The 14,103-nt window shown below is 34.5% G+C and overlaps 2 protein-coding genes across 2 annotated transcripts; both read right to left on the minus strand.

The window, feature by feature from the left end:
- Nucleotides 1–2,132: 2,132 nt before the first annotated feature.
- Nucleotides 2,133–5,498, minus strand: LOC129940413 (death-associated inhibitor of apoptosis 2). Its single transcript, XM_056048732.1, has 4 exons — nt 4,791–5,498; nt 4,534–4,722; nt 2,809–4,003; nt 2,133–2,740 (listed from the first exon to the last, which is right to left on the minus strand). The coding sequence occupies exons 1-4, from the start codon at nt 4,956–4,958 to the stop codon at nt 2,652–2,654; spliced, it is 1,641 nt and encodes a 546-aa protein (XP_055904707.1). The 5' UTR covers nt 4,959–5,498; the 3' UTR covers nt 2,133–2,651.
- Nucleotides 5,499–12,774: 7,276 nt separating this feature from the next.
- LOC129942073 (60S ribosomal protein L18a) lies at nt 12,775–13,889 on the minus strand. The gene is made up of 2 exons (XM_056050872.1): nt 13,761–13,889; nt 12,775–13,403 (listed from the first exon to the last, which is right to left on the minus strand). The coding sequence occupies exons 1-2, from the start codon at nt 13,776–13,778 to the stop codon at nt 12,888–12,890; spliced, it is 534 nt and encodes a 177-aa protein (XP_055906847.1). The 5' UTR covers nt 13,779–13,889; the 3' UTR covers nt 12,775–12,887.
- Between the last annotated feature and the right edge of the window lie 214 nt (nt 13,890–14,103).

Below are 14,103 nucleotides of genomic sequence, written 5' to 3' on the forward strand. Positions count from 1 at the left end.
TCTGCTCATAGAGCTCACCAGCAGCGCCGCTTTGCGTGATTATAAAGGTCAAATTAAGATATCGGACAAATCTTCCATTCCAAAATCAGTGATTTGCCGATTAATACAATTTTGCAAATCCAAAAAGTCATTCCAAACTCTTCATCGAGTTGGTAGAAAAAGAACAACAAGGGGATAAATCAAATAAAAAAGACACTTTTATTATATCGTAAGCGCGAGAACAACTCGGTGACGAGCTGTTGATAGTGGATGAATATTCGATCATTCGTTGGTCGTTGGTCGTGCTCATGTGGATTGTACTTAACTCTTTTCGGACGAGTTTAAATTCAATTTCAAGGGTTTTTATGGTTTCCGTCGTGTCCGCAGACCAGCCAAAGAAACACTAAATCCACATCACACCAAAACTCTGTAACACGGGGGAGGTTAGGTAATGGTGTTGGGGTGACACACGGTGAGGATCAGTTGCCTCTGAAATGGATATTACAGTAGCACAGCAGGAAAACTACCCAAAGCACACGTCCAATACGGTTAAGACGTGGTTTCAAAAAAAAAAAAAAAAACAGATTAACATATTACACAGCCCTGAGATCTCAACCGCATACAAAATAAATGGAAAATTAAAGATCGACGAATTTTAAGGACTAATTTCAAAAATAGAAATGATCAGCTTGATCAAACTAAAATGGCTTGGAAAAGTATCCCAAACAGCATAATACAAATTTAATTGACTCCATACCTCGAAGATGTGCTGAAATGATTAATAACTAGGGGTTCGCTACCAAATAATAGCAATATTTTAGTAATATTAAAAAAAAATATGTATATTTGTTTTAAAGTTGATTTTGTTTTGACTATTTTCCATCAGAAATTTTAAATATTTATTTGAACTTAAAAAACAAAAATATACAATAATTGAATCCTAAATTTATTTTTAAATTATTTAATAATAAAGACAAATAAGGTTGCTTTTGTTTTGGCCAAAACTCTATAACTTGCCCAAAGCCGTTAAATTTTGCAAAATAAGAGTGCGTTTTTTGAATTCTATTACCCTCATCTGTTATTTACAAATATGATGAAAACCATGACCTAAGGATAAAAAACGGGTGGTGTCTACTTATATATAAACCCTATTCGAAGGTTTGCTGGCTTAAAGAGGTGTGTCTGCGGAGTAAATAGACCCTCATCCATTATTTAATTGATTTTGCTGTCAAATGAAAGGTAATTTAACCCTCTAGTTCAAACAATACATGTTGCCTTACCAAAACCTGGCATAACCCAGGGTTGCCTGCATTTGAAGTGTGAAGTCCTTTGGAAGCAAAGAGAATTAATCTTATGTGATATTTACTCTGTTTTTTTTTTTTGTTTAAATGAAAGGTTATTTAATTGTTTGTCTCATAGCTTAAGGTTGTTTAAAACAAAATTTGGCATAAACTAAGGTTGCCTGCATTTAATTTGGACGTCTAATGTCATAATAAGCCCAAATAACTTTTACGCGTTTCTCGGTTGTGTATCTTTCCATGGTTCAATTTGAATTTGTCTAAAATTTAGAAACGTCAAATGAAATACAGAAAAAACGTGACGTTGACATTCCATATCGGCCTTTAAAAGTTAACCACCCTTTAAAACTGAAAAAAAGAGTATTAGTATTTTTTTTGTTGAATATTTCGTACTATTTATCCTTGTGGTGTTAAAGGCAGTTGCAGTCTTACCAAGATCGCAGATGGCTTCCCAATTTATGCAATTTTTAGCCCTAAAATTCTTTTTGAAAAAAACTTGTTCCCTTCGTGTTTGCTAGCAGATATTTGCACATAGCAAAATTATGGGAACATTTTATTAGAAATTATAAAGAAAAGATTAAACTGAAATTAAACTCACCTATTCATTTGAATTGGTCCTTTTATTATGCGATTGAAAACAATTAAATTTGAGTCCTGTTCTTTTTTGGTCTTTACAAGAAAATTATATCAGTTGCGATTCTATTCAGTAGGAAACGACGGTGAGAGAATTGTTGTTCATGTGTTCCTTTTTTTTCATTTTTAAGCAATTGATACACTTAACTTATTTAAAATGACGTAAAAACATTGCTCCTTTTACAGGTTCCCAAAAAAGTCATTGACATTAAAAAGACTACATTGTGTGTTTGCATGACATTCATATACCTTTATTCTTTAAATAAACAAGAAAAAACCTTTGTTTTTAAATAAATATTATGCATCACAACATACATCATAGTGGAACAGATAAAATTTATAATAGGCAAAGACATACATTATTTATATTATTTTTAGTAAGGAAATATATATAAATAAATGTATGGAAGGCTAATAAATTTACAACCACTAAACAACAGAATAAATTTGTTTTTTTTTCGTTTTTTTTTATATTTACAATTTTATATAAATCCTACTTGCAATTAAAAAATAATCTACAATAAACCATGTTCGAGAAGAAAAAGGTAGGAACATTATAGTTAATATATTACTATTTCATTTTAAAGCCATTCGAAGATATTTTATTGATTGGTTGTGTTTTGTTTTTCGATATTTTTGTTTTGTTTTGTTTTTAATAACAGCATGCGGTTAGAAATAATAGAAGAGCAAACTTAATAATACCTAACAATATACTTGAAATGAAATAATATTGAAAATTCTTCATGATAAGAAAGTTCGAACAAATCCTTTGATCGCAGTTCTGCAGAGTGGACACTGGCTAACTCCGGGAGCACACTGAACACAAGTTACTGTTTATAAACAAAAGAAATATATTTAATGAATTTCAACAACATTCTTAAGTGATTGTGATGCTTACCAAGATGTCCACAAGGTAGAAATACCACACCAACTTCTTCGTCCATGCAAACTTTACAGAGCCGAGCGTCTTTAAGTTTTCTATTTTCCTCTTCCAAAGAAAGATTCTTTTCGTTACTAGATTCAGATAATTTTGATTGCGATTGGTTCTCGGAGGTCCATTTACTTGGACCAGGGATAGAAGGTGCTGCAGGTCTAAGAGTTTCGGATACATCAACAGAAGCTTGATGTGAGGAGGAAGGGATGCACTCAGGTGCAGATGGAGGCTGATTGATCGAAAGTGAAGAGCTTGAAGAAGGTGGAATGTGATTGCTTTGTTCCCTTTCAACTGATGGAGTCACTTGACTGGTTGCATCAGGACGAGTCTCTGTTCTAACTTCTCCGAAGAAAGAATTTATTAGACGAGACAATTGCTGAGTCATGCGATTATTATAATCCTCCGCTTCGTCATCCTCATCGAATTGGTCCCCAAGAACAGCTTTCACCAGTTCTTCATTGGTTTCATAAGGTCTTCCAGAGCTCTCCAATTGTCTCTGAGTAGCATTACGGATACACGCAGCATTCAAGCCCATTTCGAGAGCCTGAAGGACAGGTTGCGTACACATTGCTTCATCCAAAGTCATGGGTCTCTCTGGTAATATTGGTTCCTGTGATGTTTCACAAACATTGTTTTGTGACATTTGTCGAGCAAGTTCCTGCACTTGAGTCACATACTGTGGACTCATAACCAATTTAACAAATTGACAGTTAGGAAACCATTTGGCATGGTCAAACCAAGGATCGTCTTCCTTTTGCCATGAACGCAAACCCCCATTGCAATGGAAACAACGAACTTGATCATCAATATCTTGATAATAGAAACCAGCTTGGGATAGTGCTTCAGGTTTTTGTATATCAGGAATTGGCCAATTGGCATAGGTACGCATTCGGGCATCCAAACTTGAATATTTTGCCTTTTTAGGTGGTAAAATTTGTTGTATTCCTAAATCACGAATACCATCGCTAGCGATTTCAATCAATGGACCAAGTTGAACTCGAGGACAGTCTGGGAAGAATCTTTGATGCTCTTCGAATGCGTTATCGTTCTTTTCCCATTTAGCAATGACTCCCTTGCACCAGGCACATTTAACTTGGTCCGATTGATTAAGATAGTAAAATCCAGCTTTAACTAAGGACTGCGGTGAGATGTTTGGATTCTAAAAGTAAGTGAAAACCAATAATTAACTTATTTTTAAGAGATAAATTAAAAAAACAAAAACAAGAGCTATTCAAATTTATTGAAACAAAAGAGATTAAAATAATGAAAGAAATAAGAGGGCATATTTTTAAAGCTATAAGTAGCAAAAAAGCAAGAGCCCTTATAAATGTTATGTGCTCATCCATGAAGGCTAAAAAATAAGCAGACGACCATGGTCAACTATAAACAATGAAAACTACAGTGATGAGTGAATGACAGAGAATCTATTTTCTCATACCCAAAGAAATGTCATTGATTCATGAATCATAATATTCGATGACGAAATGAGAACTTAAAACAAAAATAAACTCGAAGGATAAAATTATTGGGTTATGCGAAGTAACTTTGAATTTGACATCGAGAGAAATTTACATAAAACCCAATTCTGTTGACATACTTTTTTAAGTAGGTATCATATCCACACAAACTGTCATAAACTTAGTTATATTAGGGTTTTTATCAGAATAACTTGGACTTATTAATACTTACAGGCCAATTTTTGAAGGTCGCCAAACGATGCATTTCATTCTTCAAATCGATTTCTTCAGGTGCACTGCTAACGTTTCCCGAATCATTTGCGTTTGTTGCTGTCCCATTGATCAAAGGAATATTTCCAGACTCAGCTGGATTTATTATGAACATACAAAGTGGAAACAATCTTCGATGTCTTGCCATAATCTAAAAAATAGACAATCCCAATAAAACATAAACCAAATGCAAATTTCACTAAAACATCGTAATTATACCTGGTCTCCATATTGCCAATCAGATATTCTTTTCCGACACCAATGACATTCGGTTTCTAGAAGATTACCCGTAGCATAGAAGCCTCCTCTAGCCAGGCGTTCCGGATCAATGGGGGCGTTCGTTGGCCAACCACTGAAACTTCGTAAGCGATTTTCTTCACTATTCATTTCTCTCGGTACTCAATATCGAAACGCCTTTGATTCCAATGTCTTTTCCCTTCTCCTTACTTGGTCAAGAGACGTATCTTTTCTCAAAAATCAGACTAAAATTTCAGGAATTTCAGACTGTGTCTTCTGAACAACGCATTATTCGATCCCAACAATATTATAATGGGAAAGACCTAATTCTTCTTCTTGGGGGGGACTTTTTTAACTTTAGATTTTTTTTCTTCAAATACCTTTTTGCATTACAAATATGTACCTACATAGCAAAAGCTACATGTTTACTAATAAACCTCATTATGATGAAAAATATGGAATCTTGTGGTACATTCCATCTTTAATTTGTTTTTCAATTTGTTATGCACTTTGACGTTACCTAACAAATTACAAATTACTTTAAGTATTTAGATATTATTGAGAAAATTTTAATGAGGGATAAGGTTTTTTTAAGGAAAAAATTCTTTGGACTTTCACGCACTGAGCCACTGCCACACCAGAAAACCAGGCCAAAACTTCGCCTTTAAAACAAAACAGTGTCGAATTTTCTGACCAAAATAGTTAAAAAATGACAGCTGAGAAGAAAAAGTGCAGGGTGCTCTTGAATTCATGTTTTGAAAATAGAGCTGAATGATTTGATTAGGTGTGTTTGCTTAGATTTTGTTTATGCTGCAGTTACACGGAGACTTTGTAGAGGGTGTTTTTTAGAGGTATAAAACATTGAAATGGAATAAGGGGCCTGTTATACATATCATTGGTTTTCTTCGTTGAGCAGATTCAGACGACTTAACGGACTTAAAAGTAACGCAAGTTTCTAGCATCTGACTGGCTATTTTTGACAGATTGGTTACAATTGAAAATATAGGTTAAACTTTATTTTTGACAGTTTGGTTATATCTATCATTGAAAATATCGGTTTTTAGATTTGATCTTTAAAATTAAAACTGACAGATTGAAATATATAGAAAAGGGAACGGTTTCAGTGGAACAATTTTGTTTCGAATTATGAACTCGAAAATCTGCTGTTAATTGAAAACGAGTTCATCATAAAATAGACAAATGTAATTAAACAAAAATTCTAAGTTAAATAAAGTATTTTTTAGCAAACAAATTCAATAACTAATTAACTTTACTTTGACACCAATCATCACAAGTTTTAATTACTTTTAAATTTCGAAACTATATTTATATATGATGAAAACCAATGATATCTGTAACTGGCTTATAAAACAAAGGTGATTTTTTTTAATTGACAAGAGATTTACTTTCTTTGAAACATAATTTTCTGCTTTTCCACCATGGCTGGAAGGGACGTAGTCTAATATGGATGTGGTATGATGGTTAGTGCGTTGGACTGTACACCAGTGATCTGATAGGTAGTCTTACAAAGGCAATTGCGTACACAGACGATCTAATTACGTACAGAACGGCCCGAAAGTTTGAAGTAATTAGAATTCTCTTGCATCGTGATTTCGACAAGATTCAACAATTTTGCGAAGACTAGAAACTGAAAATAAATGTCCAGAAGTCGGAGACAATTCTGTTCCGGACTCCGTTGGCTAGGGTCAAGAATTGGCGCAAGATGGCCATCGTTGATCTTCACTGGCAGCCATTGGCGAGCAAAAGTGTAGTGAAGTACCTCGATATCTGGTTAGATCAGTATTTATATTTTGACAGACATATAAATGGTGCTCTGACCAGGGCCGGAGGAGCCTTCGCTCTGACAAAACGACTGTCTTACAGCAGTCGCCCTTATACGGCTGATTATCGTTTATAGTGGTCCTGTGTCGTTCAACGTTGCCCCTTCCCAGATGGAGAAGTTTCGGGTGTTCGACGACGCTGTAACGGCTTATATAGAACAGTCAAATCTTCTTACCTGCATTGCTATTCCAACGAATTCCTACACAACGGGGCTCGAATGAACAAAATTGACTATTTCGTGATAAAACTCGTTTGAGGTCACATTGCAAGAGCTATGTCTACGAACAAAAATTAAATTTTCGGGGCGTTCTATTCGAAGGACGAGTATTTTGAAAGTGCAGGCAAAGATTGGCAGTTCCACTAATCCGTAAAAGAGCGTTGGACTGTCATGCGAGAGATCTTGGGTTCAATCTCTGCCTGTAACACCTCACGAATAATGCCTCTTGCGAGGAATTGACAAATTCTCCAAGAGTAATTCTTGTCATGAAAAGTGCTTTCTTAATCTAGCTGTTCGGATCCGGCATGTAAACTCTAGGTTCCCTCCATCCCTGCAATTACTCGCACAAAGGAATGGTTGAGAGTTGCAAGTCACTAGAACCATGTTGTTTACGGGCTGTTGCGCCACCTAATTTATGCATTTTTATTTTTTTCACCGTTTGGCCGTATCGTATCAATCGTTTTGGGCTAGTCGGACATGTTGGGCCGTTTTGTTGAAACCACAGATTTTGCCACTTTATGGTTCAATTGATAACCGAAAAGGTTAGTAATCATGGCTTTATAGCAATCACCATTGATTGTACGTTCTGTTAAGCATCGTTTTAAAAGAATTACACTCCACTTATTTCAATAGCCCACAAGGCACACCAAATAGTTAGTTCCTTTGAGGTGTAACGGTGTTTCTTGAGGGTTATCATAACAAAAATTGCAGTTTTTTTTATCTTTTTCTAAAAGTAAGCTTCATCGCTGAACAAAATTCACTTTCAAAGTAGCCAGTTACAATAGTTTAGAATAATTAAATTTCTATGCTTCTAAAAAATACATTCCTTTGATTTATTAAATCATTTATTAAGTAAAGTTTCGAAACTGTTTCAAGTTTTCGTGATTGTGAAAAAAATGCAGTGTAATTTTAACTCGTTTTTTTTATTGGTGTTTTCGTAACTGTCTGTTTCTTAACGCTGATAAATGTAAAATTACGAGCTTTACGAGAAAACTTTCTGTTCTTTCATTTAATTAGATGTTGAGTATATCATTTATCACTTGTTAATGAAATGTCTGTCCTTGGTGTGTTATTCGATGGAAAATTAAAATTTTCACGATGCATTAATGGGATTCCCTATGCTATCCTTTGTATTGCACATTTAATCAATCTCTATCTCAGAGTATATTTCTAAGTGAATAGAAAATATCTTATCTTGTGCCAATTCATAAATCTGGACCTAAAAATAAAATTGAGAACTATCGTGGTATTTCCAAGTTGTCTGCCATCCATAAATTGTTTGAGATCCTGGTAAAAAATAAATTGGAATTCATAACCCGAGAGCATATTTCTGACCGACAACATGGCTTGTTTCCGGTCGTTCCACAACAACTAATTTAGCTCTTTTCTCAAATTATGTGTTAAATTCGTTTGAAATTAAGAATCAAGTAGATGCGATATATACCGATTTCAGTAAAGTTTTTGATTCGGTGGATCATTCCACTTTAATGCACAAATTAAAACTTTATGGTTTACATTCTACTCTTCTTCTTTATTGGCTGTCATCTTATCTAATGGGAAGATCTCAAAAAGTCATAATAAATAACACTTTTTCGAGATCTATTCAATGCAGCTCAGGTTTTCATTAAGGAAGTCATTTGGGTCCGCTCCTCTTTAATATTTTTATAAATGATATAACTACAATGATAAAATATTCTCAATACCTCTTTTAAGCTGATGATTTGAAACTCTTCTTAAAAATCAATGTCCTCCATGATTGCAAGCTGCTACAGGACGATCTTAACCATGTCTCCGAATTAAATATAAAAAAATGCAATGCTATCTCCTTCTATAAAGCCTATATCCACATTAGCTTTGACTAGACGATCGACGAAAACATAAAAGATTTAGGTGTTATATTGGACAAAAATTATTCCTTTAAAAGTCACATGGATTAGTATGTAATTGGAAGAGCTAACTCAACTGTAGGATTTATAAAACGTAATTGTGTTGATTTCAGAGAGTACTATATTGGAATATGCAGATGTCATTTGGAATCCGGGTTTTAAGACCTGGTCTTATAGTTTAGAAAAGGTTCAGAGGCGATTTATTAGATTCATATTTTATAAGATGAAGTGGACTTCTATCCCAGATTATAAAGCAAGATGTCTTTTTGTAGGTATTAAGTCTCTTGAATCAAGAAGAAAAATTCATGGTATAATGCATGTAAGGGATATTTTATTTTATCACGTACGTTATCCATCTTTGCTTTTAATTGTACCAATTTATGTTCCGTCAAGAGCTTTGCGTGGTAGAAAATTTCTGTTTGAATCTTTTCACAGAAGAAGCTACGGTAATATTGAGCCGATTTGTAGATCTATAAGGCAATTCAATTAATTTTGTCAATTTATTGAATAAAGTAATTCTAGGGATTTGTTTAAGCCCATTTTACTCTTATTGTTTACTTTTTAATATAATATTGTAATACTTAAATTTTTAAGATCAAATCTGTTAGCTTTAAGCTTGTAGATAAATAAATAAAATAAAAAAATACAAATCTTAATATAGCAATTAAAAACCCCAATGTCAAAAACTAATAAATTCAATTGAATTCTTGATTAGATTAAGAGGGAATCGAAACAATTTTCGTTATAAAACAAATATCTATAACATTAGTTCGGCCAATTCTTGAATTCGCTTGTCAGGTCTTGGCATCAAATTATATATGTACATATGTATGTCATAAATCCAAACTAGAACTGGTGCAAAACCTGGTACGATGTTCTAGTCTTATCAGCACAAAATAAAACTTATTGATGTGTGGAGTCTTGGGAGCGAACGTTCTTATAAATGTATGTTTTGTTTTTGTAATTAAATTAATAAACTAAAATATTTAATATTTGCACCTTTTGCCTCGTATCAATTGTATGCGTATTCCAAACTGTAGGACTAATTATGAACTCCTTTCAATAGTTGAATAGGATGATTTAATTACTTAAATATCAACTTGTTTGGCCGTATAGTGAATTCATAAATTGAATTTAAATCAATTTTGTTGACAATTACCCGTGCATATGAAATGTTAACGAATTCTGTGAGGCTATTACTTTGCTAATTTAAATAAATAAGCCGTTATCTTTCAGACCTTCAATTAAAAACAATTTTTGTCAGTTTCCTTTTAAAAAATATTTTAACTTTTAATTTGTAAAGTATTTAAGCCCTACCCTATTTAAGCCTCGCCCGATGATTGTACTATAGGATTAAAAATCATAAAGTCATCTGTTGTTGCATTAAACATGTAATTATTTTTAGATTAACTTCATAATCAGCTTGAAAAATACGTACAATACCTATCTTCTTATATTTCAAACAAAATTTTATTTTACCGGTTCATTGTTTTAACGAAAAGATTTTGAATATTAAAATCTTTTTCACTTAAATCGGCAAAGGATTCCACCCTATATTTCATATCTCTTATGACGATTTTTATTCTTCTATAATTATTTGTTGTACATATTTCAAGTCGAATCAACGGTACATGTAAGATTTATGTTTTTATCGATGAGTAATAAAATATGTCTTTGATGGTCATATAATAGTGAATGAGTCAACATAAATACAAAATTCATCTGACTTCTAATAGGCTTCTTTTTTGTTCGACTTGAAACTTCTTAAGCTGAGTATGGGCGACCTTGAAAATTTGATTCAAGATAATGCAGGGTTCAACTAAACAACACTTTCTCAAAAGTCTGAGCCGAAATATATGTACATTCAAAAATTTTCATATTCCTACTTAATGTCTCTAAGCCATTGTAAATTTCAAATTTGTTATAGAAATTGATCAAAACCAAATTTCAAAAAAGGAGTACATCTACCCAAGTCGTTCAAGTTAAATCAAAAAGGTGCTTTCATCAGTCTTGAGAAAAGATAATTCAAACATCCAAGATACATTTTTAGACTATATTTAAATTAAAAAGAAATGCGCGATTTCAATGGGGCTTTTGAGAGCATGGGCAGAGGCGAAAAAAATGGGTTTAGCGATTCCGCTATGAACACGGAAAATAACATCAACGGCGAGATTAAGAAAAGAATTATTCTTTTTAACCGCCGTTTCTTTTGGATAAAAAAGCATTTGAGTAGCAAAGTTATCTCTGGGGTAACCAAAGACACTCACCATCCCTGTCCTGTTCTTCAGCAAAATTCTGGAAAAAGTCATATTAAGGAGGTTGAAGAAATTCTGCAAAAAAAAAAAACATCATCCCCGACATGCAGTTTGGATCCCGAAAAGCTCACTCAACGATCCATTCACTTCTAAAGTATCATTTCGACATCACCGCCTCTCTCAATAGCCACAGTTGGATGCTTTCTGGATGTCGAGAAAGCTTTCCACAGCGTATGGATTGAGGCCCTCATTCATAAGCTCCGAATTTTTCTCCCGCAGCCAATAATACAAATTTTCTTTTCTTTCTTTCAGAAACTTCTTCGTAGAAATTGACAGTTGCAAGTCAACTATTAAAGACGTAAAGGTGCCAACGGATTGTTCCTGCTGTTTGCGGATAACTCACTCACCTATTCGTCCTCCATGTTTCCTACGATCGCAACTCGAAGACTAGAAGCACACATAAGCAGACTCTACGAGTACTACCAGAAGTGGGGAATAAGGATAAACACCTCCAAATCGGAATTGGTGTGCTTCTGGAGACCCGTCACCAAAATTAGCCGCTGTAGATGGGCGGCATTGGCCCGAACGCTTGTTCTGACGTTTCCGGATGGATCAAGTATTAAAGCCAAGAAGAACACTAAATACCTGGGAATACATTTGAATGAGCTACTGCTCCACCCACACTCTAATGCTGTGATAACAAAAGCCATTCAATCATGTTTTCATCTTCTCTCGAAGAAGAAAACATAATTGATCAGTTTCCCGAGAAGCACCATAGCAATCGAAGTCTATGAAGCTTCTGAAATCAAGCCACTCGATCAGTTTCTTGCACAGGCAGCAGGACAAATAATCACCAAAGTCGCCAGCCACCCTAAGCAATTAATGAGAAGGATGACCAATCAGGAACGACACCCGGACTCGAGATACCTTTGTGGTATGGGTATCTTGGACAAACTCTCCACTGACGACGAAGTCTCCTTCTGTGCTGCTCCAGGCCAGCATACTACCGCGGCTGAACGCAGCCACACCCAACCAAGCTCCATCAGGACAACCGGGATTGAACATCCCGAGATGAACCTGGAAAATGACACTCTTTTTTTAGCCATCGATTTCACATGTTAATTTTTATAATTTACCAATGTATAAAGTTAGGCCCCCTTTGTGCCAACAAATTAAAGTTATTGTTAAATATTATTTATGTTAGAATTAAGCCAAATGTATACATGTACATTTTTTATGATTCAATAAATTAAAATGTAAAAAAAATTGTCCTGTTAAACGGTGCAGAAACATTGACGCGAATGAAAGGATCTCTGGTGGTTTCGAGAGAAAAGTTCACCATACGACCTTCGTTCCGACGACTTATGGAGGAGAATAATGGAATACGAGCTGTACAGTGACGTTAACCTAGCCAGGAGTAAAGTCCAACGTCTGAGATGTCTTGGTCATTTAAAGCGCATGGAAACCAACGATTTGTACCCACCTCTTCAAATCCCCTCCATATCCTCAAAACATTGTAGTGTTTGAGTTCAAAACTAGAAAAACGTTAACTTCCTATACAAAACGATAATTTCGATTACCTCCTTACGTTGATATCCCAGGGAAAGTGCTGTTCTCCTTGATGTTTGAGACCGCTTCTCCATCAGCTTATTTGTCCTCCAACACTTACAGACCTATTGTCAGTTTTACTTACCCTAGAACTGAGCTAATATTCTGAAAGAAAGTTGATGCAGCACAATATTAGGCCAAATGGAAAAAACAATTAATTTGGGAAAATAAAAATGTGATTTTATTTTCCTAGTTATTTTTTTGTATGTTTCTTCAGTTTACAGCTATCATCAAAAATTTCTTATAAAAAACAAAACTCCAATGTAACTTTCTACAAGAAGTATGTCCTGGGCTTCCTGAACGAGAAGAGCTTCCTGTTGCCCTTGTGGTGTACCCTCTGTACCAATGGGAACTTTATCTTGGAGTTGTGGAATTGCTTGACGTGCACTCGGCGAGTTTTGCTGGCAGCAATAGCCTCAACCTTGATGATCTGGATTGAATGGGCACGAGCACGATGACGTGCACCCATATCACGGTAACACTGAGTGACGGCTCCACCGACAGTCAGATCACGGTATTCACGGTACATGTTGTGTGTGCCGGAACGCGAGTCATAACGCAACCAGATGCCAAAGTTCTTGATTTTAATTGGCGAAGTTTCGTACACCTGCTTGAGGGAGACAATTTCACCGGTGGTCTTCTTGAACTTCTTCAATTGACGCAAGAAATACCAGAAACGTGACTTGGCCACAATGTTGTCTGGGGCGAAGATTCTCATCTTGTAGAGAGGAGTCTGGGGCTCCTTCTCTGTGGGCAATTTGCGCCCGATGACTTCGTATTCTTTCAACTGAAATGGAAAATTGTATTTTGTTTAGAATCGCACACATGACACAAGGTTAGAAACAAAAATTAGTTTTAAATTGGTCCACAAGTAACAAATTTTAGTTTTAATGTTTGTTTCTTGAAATTAATTATTATTTTTTGAAGGTTTTAAAATCCAACTTGTATTTTTTGTTAGATGCAATTTTGACAGATAACCATAACACATGGCAGTGGCACATTATTTTCGCCGGAATTCTTAATAAAACACTAATCATTTCACGATAAATTAACTAGAAAACAATTTATGAACTAATTTAAGTTTGTTTATTGTGTTATTTAATTATTTTTCACATAAATAAGACATTTTTTTGGGGAAATTTACCTGTCCCTTAGCTTTCATTTTGGCAGCGTTCTCAAAAAAGGAAACGGAAAGAGATCTTCCGCCATGATGTAGACTTTTAGTACATTTTGTCACTTTTCACACTGAACTGAAATTTGAGGTGTGTTCAAAGAATTTGGTATTTGGTTTGTTTTCGAACTTAAGGTGGAGGTCACAACTAACAGATGAATTCGTTAGCTATACAATTTGTTTTATTTTATGGAATTACATTTCAAAATCATACAACTTGTATAGTTATTATCAAAAAAGTAATAACTACAGTAGGATACAAATTGTTCAATTCAATTCAGGTAATTACTTTCACTGGAAATAAAGACTCTTAAAT

Source organism: Eupeodes corollae, chromosome 1, assembly GCF_945859685.1.
Source record: "Eupeodes corollae chromosome 1, idEupCoro1.1, whole genome shotgun sequence".
Classification (NCBI taxonomy): Eukaryota; Metazoa; Arthropoda; class Insecta; order Diptera; family Syrphidae; genus Eupeodes; species Eupeodes corollae.